The sequence below is a fragment of the Caloenas nicobarica genome, chromosome 19 (assembly GCF_036013445.1).
Source record: "Caloenas nicobarica isolate bCalNic1 chromosome 19, bCalNic1.hap1, whole genome shotgun sequence".
NCBI lineage: Eukaryota > Metazoa > Chordata > Aves > Columbiformes > Columbidae > Caloenas > Caloenas nicobarica.
The window spans coordinates 475,205-487,833 of NC_088263.1; the positions used below are offsets into that span (position 1 = coordinate 475,205).

At 52.8% G+C, this 12,629-nt stretch overlaps 1 protein-coding gene across 1 annotated transcript; it reads right to left on the reverse strand.

Moving 5' to 3' along the window:
* Positions 1 to 3,194: 3,194 nt before the first annotated feature.
* Positions 3,195 to 4,157, reverse strand: LOC135996681 (olfactory receptor 14A16-like). The gene has a single exon (XM_065648850.1). The coding sequence runs from the start codon at positions 4,155 to 4,157 to the stop codon at positions 3,195 to 3,197; it is 963 nt and encodes a 320-aa protein (XP_065504922.1).
* Between the last annotated feature and the right edge of the window lie 8,472 nt (positions 4,158 to 12,629).

A 12,629-nucleotide genomic window follows, 5' to 3' on the forward strand; every position in this document is an offset into this window, starting at 1 on the left:
CGTTGGGTGACCTCAAGACCTGTGGCGAGCCTTTGTGCATGCTCTTCTTTGTTGGCCTTTGTTACAGGGAGGAGGTGGGGGGCAAGTCTGGCTCAGGCAACAGGTGAAAAACCATCTTCTGGACAGCAGCTATTGTCCCCAGGTCGGAGAGGCCTTCGTAACACAATTCCTTTTAGGAGGTGGGGGGCGGGTTTGGCTGAGGCAGCAGTGAAATCTACCTTTAGCTATTGTTTCCTGCAGCTCCCAGGTCAGAGAGTCCTGTGCAACCCAATTCCTTTCTTCAGGCCTCTCCCCAAGTCATTGTCTCATTCCTTCTACCAGAGCATTCTGTTCTCGAGTCTCTGATTGCGATGTTCAGGCAAAAACTGTTCTTCAGACCGACTCTTACATCCACAAAGGACCTGAAGGTGAGCTCCATCCCATCATACAGGCAGATAATGAAAATGTTCAATAGTATTGGCTTAAGTGCTAGTCACTAAGGGATGCCAAGAGTGAGTGGCTGCCAGGGGGAGTCCATACCACTGATGGCATCTGGGCCTGACCATTCAGCCAAATTCCCACCCACATTGTCACCTACATTTTCAGTCCAGATATCACCAATATGGCTATAACAACACTATGGGAGACCATGTCAAAAACCTTATTAAAGCCTTGGTACGCAACATTCCCTACTTTCTCCTGCAATACAGGTTCAGCACCCTTTTTTTTTTTCCTTCAAGTGCCTGGAGATGTCTGGAAGAGCACTCACCCCATGACTTCCCTAAGGACTGAGGTAAAGCTGACCAGCCTGTAATTCTCATGGTCTTCTGTCTTAGATTTTATAATCTTTTTTTTCAGAGGACTTCGGAACCTCCCTGATGTCTACAACTTTTCGAAGATGTTTGAGAGAGGACGAACAGTAACACCAGTCAGCTCCACCAGCACCTCTCTGCCCCTTATCGCACCAAAAGCTTTCTCCATATCCTGTACTTCCAGGTGAGTCTCTGGGACACAGCAAAGCTTGTCCAGGTCCTCTGGGCCTGTTCAGAAGACAACAGCAGACTAACATGTTCATGGGCTCTCTGTGCACCCCAAAGCTTTTCTGACCTTTTTTCTCAGTGCCCCACTTCTGCCCGACCATTCTGGTCCTTAGGTTGTAGATGAGGGGATTGAGCAGGGATGTGAGGATGGTGTAGAAAGAAGACTTTGTCAAACTGTCTTAGGTGGGCTGTTCTGGGCATCCCACAGTCAAGGATGAAGGTGCTGTAGAAAACAGTGGCACAGGTGAGGTGAGGAGAGGTGAGAGGAGCAGGTGGAAGCCTTCTGCCTGTCTACACCGGGACAGAGAGCAGTGACGCATTCACAGGCTGCACACATGTACAGGGAGAGCTGGCTTTAAAGTGCAGGTTATGAAAGCATGAGTGTCACAGTGTTACTGCAGGAGATCTCCAGCAATGGGGGAAAAACACAGAAGAAGTCATCAGCTACACTGAGGCCACAAAACTGTATCTGGGTCAAGAACGAAATGATTATTGCAGGGGATAGAAATCCCCATAGCCAAGGTGAAGCTGCCTTCTGGAGACAGACCATCCAGTCCATGGCTCTTGCACAACCAAGTGGGTGGCACATAGCCCAGTACTGTTCACAGGATGTGGCTGCCAGAAAAAAACAAGCAAACAAAGAAACAAAACCCAAACACTCAGTACATGCATGAGTTGCAGGAAATAGTACTAACACGTCTGTGAGCAGAGATGGTGCCGTCATCAGTCACAAAACTGGGCAGCAACTGGGTCTGGGTGGTAGAGCTGTATCAGGTCTCCAGGGAGGACACAGGGACCTCGCTTCAAGGAAGCATGTCAAAGTGCGGCATTCGGGTGATTTCTTGGGAAAGTTACTCTCAACATGAAGCAACATTGATACACTGTCCCCAGGCCTCCATGACCTCCGTAGGAACAGCTAATGGTATTTGTGCTTGTTTGGGTTCATCTCCCCCCACACAGGGTGTACGCTCACATCTCCTCTCAGTGCACACCTGGACTTCTGACTTAGTCATCTGGTGTCCTTCCATCGGGGGAAGAACAAGCTCTCTGAGCTGTGGTGAGAGGACAATGATCAAAATGGTGGCTGCAAGAGACAACAGCCCCAAGCTGGCACCCAGCAGCACGACAGACTGTTTCCATGTCTCTCTTGCACATACATGGTGCCCTTCTCTTCTGGGATATCCCACCTCCCCACAGAGCCCTTCAGCAAAGAGGTCACATCTGCCCCCGATCGGGGGGTTTTGCTTTGTAGAGCAGGTTTGCCTCAGTGCCGGGGCTGTGGTGACTCTGAGGGGCCATACTGGTCAGGCTGGGAGGCAGACCCAGCTGATGGTGCTCACTTCCACTGACCGCCTCCCACACAAGCTCTTAGGTGACCATGAAGAGAGCCCAGAGGGACCCTGCCTTGTTCACCATCTGTGCGGGTGCTGGCCACCAACAAGCAAAACCTGAACCACCCCGAAGTCCCTTGAAAGCCACACTGGGACCCTGATGTCATCACACTGAGCCCACACAGAAACAAACACAACAACGAGCCTTTTCAGAGCCTATTCCTTAGGCATGTTCTTTAGAAAAACTTTGAAAGAAGACCTAAACCTTCAGGCACTGTGCTAAGGAGATCCCCTTGCTAATGGAAGTGCTGCTCTGGGGCCAGCTCTGTCACAAAAGTGCCCATTGCCTGTCCCTGCCTGCAGTCACAGGACCACCACACAGCAGGACTGTGACCAAGCCTTGGGAGCGCTCAGGCCTTGCACCAACACAAGGGCTCAGAAGGAGAGTGGGGAAGTAGAAAGAGAACAACTCGAAAGAACAAGGCTGGTGCTCCCGGGCAGTGTTGCTGTGCTGAGACTCTTTTTCCCTCCACCTCTGCACTCAGACACTTTTCCTTCAGCTTCACAAAGGTCTCAGAGGAAGGATCTGAGACAAACAATTCCCTGCATGGTCCTTTATTTTCTTTAAATAGACAGAGAGCATGGCTTCTCATTTACAAGGTCTGTGACTCAGACTGTAAAGGTAGATGGTAAATTAGAACTGGGATGAATAATGACATTTGTTTCTGAACAATATAATCACAGTTACAAAACAGCAAAATGAAACAAGCTTTCTCCAAACTCCAAACAAAAATCTGCAACTACAAAATGTACAAAAGAAAGGCTGGACATGTCATGAGTTATATCATGGGTGATGTAAAGAAGTTGGGCCGTTTATTGCTTTTGAAAAGCATCCAGCCATTAGTTTCCTCAGGACATCCTTGAGCTCCTGGTTCCTCATGCTGTAGATGAGGGGGTTCACTGCTGGAGGCACCACTGAGTACAGAACAGACACCACCAGGTCCAGGGATGGGGAGGAGACAGATGAGGGCTTCAGGTAGGCAAACATGCCAGTGCTGACAAACAAGGAGACCACAGCCAGGTGAGGGAGGCACATGGAAAAGGCTTTGTGCCGTCCCTGCTCAGAGGGGATCCTCCGCACAGCCCTGAAGATCTGCACGTAGGACACCACAATGAAAACAAAACACCCAAATACTGTTAAGACACCAACCACAAGCAGCCCAGCTTCCCTAAGGTAGGTTTCTGAGCAGGAGAGCCTGAGGATCTGGGGGATTTCACAGAAGAACTGGTCCAGGGCATTGCCCTTGCAGAGTGGCAGTGAAAATGTATTGGCCGTGTGCAGCAGAGCAGTGAGAAACCCACTGGCCCAGGCAGCTGCTGCCATGTGGACACAAGCTCTGCTGCCCAGGAGGGTCCCGTAGTGCAGGGGTTTGCAGATGGCAACGTAGCGGTCATAGGACATGACGGTGAGGAGATAAAACTCTGCTGCAATATGTAAGACAAAGAGAAAGACCTGGGCAGCACATCCTGTGTAGGAGATGGCCCTGGTGTCCCAAAGGGAATTGGCCATGGACTTGGGGACAGTAATGGAGATGGAGCCCAGGTCAAGGAAGGAGAGGTTGAGGAGGAAGAAATACATGGGAGTGTGCAGGTGCTGGTCACAGGCTATGGTGGTGATGACGAGGCCATTGCCCAGGAGGGCAGCCAGGTAGATGCCCAGGAAGAGCCAGAAGTGCAAGAGCTGCAGCTCCCGTGTGCCTGTGAACGGCAGGAGGAGGAACTGGGTGATGGAGCTGCTGTTGGACATTTGCTGCCTCTTGGACATGGGGACCTATCCACAGAGAAAAAGACAGTGAAAGACAAGGGTACAATTTTTCTGAAGAAAACCTATGCTATTTCTCATAGAACATCCCGGTGTACCCAATGCATTCCTCCCCCCAACACACACTTAGTCTACTGTTTCAGGAAGACTTTTGCAGGTCCCTGTCCTGAGCTCTGGTTGGTGCTAGCTCAGGGGCTCTGCTTTGGGCTCTGCAGGAGTCAGTGTGGCCCTAGCGCAACAGGTAAATAGGAATAAGGACTGATATGAGATTAAGTAACTTGATATCAAAGAGCTTTCCAGCATTTTTGCTCCCAGTTCACCTGACTGAAGAGAAGAGCTGTGGGGATTTTGTATGGTGTACTCAGTTCTCATGACGCCACCACACCTGAGGAGTGCTTTAAAGACAGAAATATTTGGTATTTGTGCTTCTCTGAGAATGAAACCTTGTTGGTCCTTAGATGCAATGGGACCTCTCCTTAGTGCAGGGTTAGACGATCTGGCCTTTCCATCAGCCCTGGTCTCAGCTACCCTGTCTGGCAGCTCTTTAAGCTGGGGGACAGTGACCCCTATATCTTCCCCTGAGAAGAAACTGCACACTGCTGAGAGCAGAGGAGTCCAGTGCCTGCTCACCTCAGGGGGACAGTGCACTGTATAAGGGTATGTCAGGATTTTGAAGTCGTACAGAACATCTCAGATAAACCCCGAGGACACCACAACATTTGGTTTTGTACACTGAGGGGGTGAAATAACTTCACGGCTTAGCTGCCAACCTACAGTTCTCCCAGTACAATTCTCTAGGAGTCACAGTCTCCTGTACAAACTTGTCAACTCCATCACTGTACAACCTGCCACTGTGTCACAGCAGCAAATTGAAAGCACAGGCTCCAGAAAGTGCCTTCCCCTTCAGGTAGCCCCTGCTTTGACCTTCCTCTCAGAAAAATCCTGCTCTCAAGCATTTTCTTCTTCACATTGCAGAAACTGGGAGAGCTGTCCTGCCATATCCTCTCAGCCACGGGATGTACCAGCTTCAGGTGACCACTCTGGCAACCCTATCTGCAGAGCTCTGCAGCCACAAACTTACCATGTTGAGGGCTCTAAAGGTTTTGCCTCCAGAGAGCTGTACGTTGTCTCCCTACTTCCAAAAGCCTGTAATACCTAGTTGTTCCGTCTCTCCTCGGTGCTGCAGGCAGAGCCCTCATCCCTGCTGCGCTTTGCAGAGGAGCTGCTCTCGGGCAGAGCTGTGTCTCTGCAGCACTGCCGCTTGCCATGAGCTCCCTCTGTCCCAGGAGCCCAGCCCAGCCCAGCAGCACAGGAGCAACCCAAGGCAGCACTTTCTTTGCCCCTGCAGGTCTCCCAGAGGAACCTGCTGTGAAACAGGCTGAAGTCATCACTGATGTTCCCTCCCTCAGCTGGCAAGAGACACTTCTTTTCAGCTGTGTAACTTCTCCTATCAGAATTAAATTTAGGTCCAGGAATCACCTTTTCTTGGCCCTTCCTTAGCCAGGACACCCAGAGAGGGTCAGGGAGACATCTCCTTTACCCCTGCTGAGGAAAAGCATCCAGCTGAGTAAATTGAGGCACCTCATCCTGGGTTTATACTCCTGGGGCTAGAAGGGGACTCAGCTCCCTCCCATGCTTACGTTACAGAAAATTTCTCAATGTATTGAGTACCGTCCAGGGGTGGATGAGGAGCGAGTTGAGAGTCTGTGGGTGAGAATTAAGGGGCAGGTTGGCAGGAGTGATACTGTTGTGGGTGTCTAGTACAGGCCACCAGATCAGGATGAGGAAACTGATGAGGCCTCTACAGGCAGCTGAGAGCGGCCTCACAGTCACAGGCCCTGGTTGTCATGGGGGATTTTAATTACCTTGATGTTTGCTGGAAGGACTACTCAGCAAGCAGCCACAGTCCAGGAGGTTCCTCCAGTGCACTGAGGATAACTTTCTGATGCAAATGTTGGAGGAGCCAACTAGGAGAGATGCACTGCTGGATCTCATCCTCACTAACAAGGAGGGTCTGGTTGAAGGAGTAAAGGTGAGGGGCTGCCTTGGTTGCAGTGAACATGAGATGGTGGAGTTCAGGATCTCATGTGGCAGGAACAGAATAGCAAGCAGAATTGCAACCCTGGACTTCAGCAGGGCCAACTTTGGCCTGTTCAAACAATTGCTGGGGGAAATCCCGTGGGCAAGGCTGCTTGAAGGTAAAGGGGCCCAAGATAGTTGGTTAACATTCAGGGACTGCTTCTACCAAGCTCAAGATCGGAGCATCCCAACACATAGGAAGTCAAGGAAAGGAGCCAGGAGACCTGCGTGGTTAAACAGGGAACTGCTGGGCAAGCTCAAGTGGAAGAGGAGAGTTTACAGATCATGGAAGGAGGGGCTGGCCACTTGATAAGAATATAAGGCTATTGTCAGAGGATGTAGGGAGGCAACTAGGAAAGCTAAGGCCTCCTTAGAGTTAAACCTGGCAAGAGGGGTCAAGGACAACAGAAAGAGCTTCTTCAAATACATGGCAGATGAAACTGACACCAGAGGCAATGTAGGCCCACTGATGAATGGGGTGGGTGCCCTGGTGACAGAAGATACAGAGAAGGCAGAGTTGCTGAATGCCTTCTTTGTCTCTGTCTACTCTGCCGGAGGCTGTCCTGAGGAGCCCCGTACCCCTGAGGCCCCAGACGAAGGCAGGGCAATGGAGGAGTTTGCCTCAGTTGATGAGGACTGGGTTAGGGAGCAATTAAACAATCTGGACATCCATAAATCCATGGGTCCAGATGGGATGCACCCGCGGGTGCTGAGGGAGCTGGCTGAAGTCATTGCTAGGCCACTATCCATCATCTTTGCTAAGTCATGGGAAATGGGAGAGGTGCCTGAGGACTGGAGGAAAGCAAATGTCACTCCTGTCTTCAAAAAGGGCAAGAAGGAGGACCCGGGTAACTCTAGACCGGTCAGCCTCACCTCCATCCCTGGGAAGGTAATGGAAAAACGTATTCTTGGTGCCGTCTCAAGGCATATCAAGAACAAGAGGGTCATTAGGGACAGTCAACATGGCTTCACCAAGGGGAAGTCATGCTTGACCAACCTCATAGCCTTTTATGAGGACATAATGAGGTGGATAGATGATGGCAGAGCAGTGGATGTGGTCTATCTTGACTTCAGTAAAGCATTTGACACCGTCTCCCACAGCATCCTCGCTGCTAAACTGAGGAAGTGTGGACTGGACGATCGGGCAGTGAGGTGGACCACAAACCATCTGAAGGAAAGAAGCCAGAGAGTCGTGGTCAATGGGGCAGAGTCTAGCTGGAGGCCTGTATCTAGTGGAGTCCCTCAAGGGTCAGTCCTGCGACCAGTATTTCTCAATATATTCAACAATGACTTGGATGAGGGAATTGAGTGTACTATCAGCAAGTTTGCTGATGACACCAAACTGGGAGGAGTGGCTGACACACCAGAGGGCTGTGCTGCCATCCAGAGACCTGGACAGGTGGTAGAGTTGGGCGGGGAAAAATTTAATGAAATAGAACAAGGGCAAGTGTGGAGTCTTGCCTCTGGGTAGGAACAACCCCAGGTTCCAGTATAAGTTGGGGAATGACCTGTTGAAGAGCAGTGTAGGAGAAAGGGACCTGGGGGTCCTGGGGGACAGCAGGGTGACCATGAGCCAGCACTGGGCCCTTGTGGCCAGGAAGGCCAATGGGACCTGGGGTGGATTAGAAGGGGGGTGGTTAGTAGGTTGAGAGAGGTTCTCCTGCCCCTCTACTCTGCCCTGGTGAGACCTCATCTGGAATATTGTGTCCAGTTCTGGGCCCCTCAGTTCTAGAAGGACAGGGAACTGCTGGAGAGAGTCCAGCACAGCCACGAAGATGCTGAAGGGAGTGGAGCATCTCCCGTGTGAGGAAAGGCTGAGGAGCTGGGGCTCTTGAGCTTGGAGAAGAGGAGACTGAGGGGTGACCTCATTCATGTTGATAAATATGTAAAGGGTGGGTGTCACGAGGATGGAGCCAGGCTCTTCTCAGTGACAACCAGTGATAGGACAAGGGGCAATGGATACAAACTGGAACACAGGAGGTTCCACTTAAATATGAGAAGAAACTTCTTTCCAGTGAGGGTGCCAGAGCCTGGACCAGGCTGCCCAGTGAGGTTGTGGAGTCTCCTTCTCTGCAGACATTCAAACCTGCCTGGACACCTTCCTGTGTAACCTCATCTGGGTGTTCCTGCTCCGGCGGGAGGATTGGACTGGATGAGCTTTTGAGGTCCCTTCCAATCCCTAATATTCTGTGATTCTGTGATTCTGTAATTGCAACCAAGCCAAGAGGCATCTTTATAGCCAGCAATAAAAAGGGGGGGGGCTTGTGTGTATGTCTGCTGTTTTCTTTCCTGTACCCACACATGAATTAGAAGAGAAGTGCGAACAAATCCATTTCCGTAAAAGTTCAGGTCAACATTTAAACAGTCAAAACTCTGACCAGGTGTCAGGTGTCTCAGTGCTGCTCTGCCATCAGCTGTCACCTCCCTGCAGGACACTCTCCAGCGCACGGTGCGTCTACACTTGGTCACCCTGGGGACAAAGATCGAGAGGGAATAACTGGATCTGCCTTGCCACCATTCCCAGGGTACCACAAGAGAAACCTGCCACCCCTAAATCAGCTGTGGGAGGTGGACATGACGTACAAGCTGCAGATGTGGCTCAGGACAGCTGTGGGGAGGGGACAAGCCATTCTGCAGTCCCCCAGAGCTGGAGACAATGGGAGAAAGCCCAAGGCAGCCAGTGGTGGGGCCCGGCAGAGTGAAGCACCTGCTGAAATGCCCAGTCTTTGAGCCTCAGCCCCAGGGCTGCAGCACGGGGCTGACACCGACTGGGGCTTCACTGGGAAAAACCAGGCAGGGGTGACCCTGACACCCCACATGAGTCCCTGGCCTCGGGATTTGACAACCTGTCCCTCTGCGCATCGCTGCCACAGGATCCAGAAAGCACCACTGACAGCCCTGGCGTGGTCCTCAGCCATGTCTTGATGGATGAGTCTTAAATAAACAGGCCTAAAAAGAGGAAAAATTGTCCAGAATTAAGCTGTGATCAAGGTTTTGCAGGCAGCCTGGGTTTTTGAGCTGCCTGGTGCTGCCGTTCCTGGGGAGTGCTCAAGAAACAGGGTGGCTGCCTGTACCTGTGGCGCTGGAGTGTGTGCAGTGGGAGCGAGCACTGGTTTGTGCAGCTGTTGAACGGGTTCAGGCTTTAAATGTGTTCAGCCTGGTGCACCTGGGTCCTTCTTCCTTGACAGCTGTATTTGGAGGTTAAATATAATTTTTTCTTAAAGTAAAACCAAGAAAAAAAAAAAAAGTGTGAGGTTTTTTCCTCTCAGCTGGGCTTGCTTTCCCCAGTTGTGGCCATTCTGCAAGGTGACACCAACATCAGGGCGCAAGACTGGGCCAGGGCAGGGCTTCTGCAGGCAGCACTTTTCTGGGGCTCTCGGTGATGTCGTTCCTAGGGAATGCTCATGAAACGGAGGCAGTTGCCCATAATTGCTATTTTTGGTCTCTCCCCATCTCTCTCTGGCCGGCTCCCTGCCCCCATTTTGTAATTTCCTCCTCTCTGTCTTCAGCCCATGACTATTTTCTTCTTTCTCTGACTCCCTGTCTGTATTTTCTAATTCCTCCCCACCTGTCCTACAGCCTGTTGCTATTTTTTTCTTTCTCCACATCTCTCTCCTGCTCCCTGTCCTTCTCTTTTCTATCATTGTATCCTGCTTCCAGCCCTTATTTTTCTCTCTCCCCTGCAGCCCGACCCCTCTCTCCTGCCTGTGTCCCCTGCTCAGGTTTCTCCCTCCCCTCTGAGCCTCCATCCTGCTCCCCATCCCCTTTTGCTCTTCCTCTTTCTCCATCCTGGATGCCATCGTGGTTTCTGTCCTTCCTTGTCTCTGTGTCCAGACCTACATTCTCCGTTTCTCACACTCGCTGGATTGTTTCCCATCCTCTATGTGTCCTGCTGTCTGTCGCTGCCTCTCCCTTTCTCTCGGTCCCTCTGTCCTCCCTCCTGCCCTTCTTCTTCTCCAGCCCATGGGCGCTTCCCTCCTGACTGCAGTACAGCCCTGTGTGCCTGTGGGAATAAAGATGAGTCTGGCACCCCAGAGTGTCGGTGGCAATTCCTCCCCGCACGTGGGGCCAGTGGTGGCCAGGAGCAGCTCCAGGACAGGGAAAAGCAAGGGGAGACCAGGATGGGGTGGGCGAACACACTCCAGTGCCAGTGAAATGGGGCTGGAGGTGGGAGGAGGCAGCTGTGGCACCACCGTGTGCCAGGATGGCAGGTGCTGGGACCTGGTGGGGCATCTGCACCCCGGCAGGAGCTGTGGCCCACGGTACAGCCGGGGCGACATGGGTTGGATGCCATCAGTGATGGTGGTGAGGAGCAGGACAGCCCATGGCTGCTGACCCACGGCACAACCTGGGATACTGAGTCTGTGAGCGGGTGGCTGCCACGGAGACGTGAGGTCTAGAACACGGGGGTGGCCGGAGGGAAGGGAAGGAGGGGAGGGGAGTCAGAGAGGAAGGGGGGCCCTGGGCCAGGACCAGGGGCTGCTCCACCTCAGGGCAGGCCTCACGTGTGCCATGTCAGAGCTCGGCCTGGCCGCCTGCGGTGCCGCCTTCTTCTCCATCCGTCTTTGCCAGCATTGGTCGGGAGGGCTGTCGGTCTCCAGCCCTGAGGTGCTGCTGCCTGGGATTGGCTGTCTGTGCTGTCACTGTGCCCTTGTTTCCTGGTTTTGTTTAGAAAACCCAATAATTCTCTTTTAGTGATTTTTTCCTTTTAGCTAAGTTCTTGTAAGTAACTGCATTTTTCTGAAGTTGGCTGCATGTTTTTCAGAAAGTGCTTGCTCATGAGCTGATAACGGTAGGAATGGTGTGCAGAAAAGGGCCAGGTTTATCCTTATTGCTATGGCAGCCAAGGTCTCTGATATATTTTATATGTCCCATAAGTGAGAGGGGCAAACTTGTAGGGAAGGGTGGACAAAAGAGGTGACCAAAACTGACCAACTGGTTATTCCATGCCATCCACATCATATACCATATAAAACTGGGAGATCATGAGGGTCTTGCTTTCATAGTCCATGACCAGCATATATAAAGGACTCTGCCTGTTCTGCCTGCAACTCTAGGGTTGGAGTGATGCTTAAGGGTAGGGTTGTTAGGGTTGGGGTTAGGGCTAGGGTCATTAGGGTTAGGGTGAAGAAAATTACAGTATGGCCATGTAGCGTGTGTGTGTGCATGGTGTGTATCTGGGAAGATACATGTTTTCCTGCTCTCTTCAGCTCCAGCCCCAGCAGCTCCTCTCCAAAGCCAGCAAGTGCCTACCTGCCCCTTTCCCCCGCCCCAGGAGAACAAGGCCAGAGCAGCCATGCACACCTCAGCCAGATGCAGCAACGACATCCCCAGGGCCCCAGTGCGGCCTCTGGCAGAGAACAAACCAGCAGCCACGATTCACACAGCTGCCCCGGCTGGAGCCCTCCTGCTGTAGGAGCTCCTGCAGACCCTGCTCTGCCCTGCACCGATGCTGCTGGCACCTGAGGGAATGGAGGCTGGAGCAGCCCCAGGCCCAGCTGCTGCTGCCAGGACAGGCCACGGGCTGTGGGCTGGGGGACAGGTCAGGGAGGTGCTGGGCCAGGACAGCTGCAGGGAGAGTGGGCTGGGGCGGCTCAGGGGCTCTGGGAGTCGGGGTGCCGGTGCCTGTGCTCCTCACGGGCGGGCCCGACCCCACCTCACCCAGGCCTCAGCTGGAACAGAAACTGTGTGTTCCAAGAGCACATGGCTGCCTGGCAGCCTTGTGCCCTGGACTACAGCTCCCAGCATTGTCTGGGTACCAACATGGCCACCTGGCAGCCCTAGAGGGACGGGAGAGGGACAGAGAGACACAGGAACAGTGAAAACAGGGGCAGCTGGGCAGGTGGTGCTGGAAGAAAAATCCTGGTGAGGAGCCGGCAGAGGATGGAGCAGGGAAGAGCTGGAGGGGACAGGGACAGGGGAGTGTGATGAGGTGACCCTGACTGGACACCTGACTGCACTCAGATGCTCCAGCCCCATCCTGGCCCTCGCCCACAGGGTTTGTGCAGCCACGTATGGTGGAGAAAGCCACTGACACCCTGGGGTGCCAGACTCATTCCCACAGCCTCCTCCAGGATAAACTCCCCAGGTCCCTCAGGTGCTCCCATCACACTTGTGCTCCAGCCCCTTCCCCAGCTCCGTTCCCTTCTCTGAATTCGCTCCAGCACCTCAGGGCTTTCTTGCTTTGAGAGGCCCAGAGCTGACCCCAGGATTCGCGGTTTGGCCTCCCCAGTGCCCAGCACAGGACGGTCGCTGCCCTGCGCCTGCTGGCCACACCAGTGCTGGTACCAGCCAGGATGCTGGTGGCCTCTTGGCCACCTGGGCACAGTGGGGTGATAGCACATGTAACTCAAAGTACTCTTGTTTGGCATCTAATCT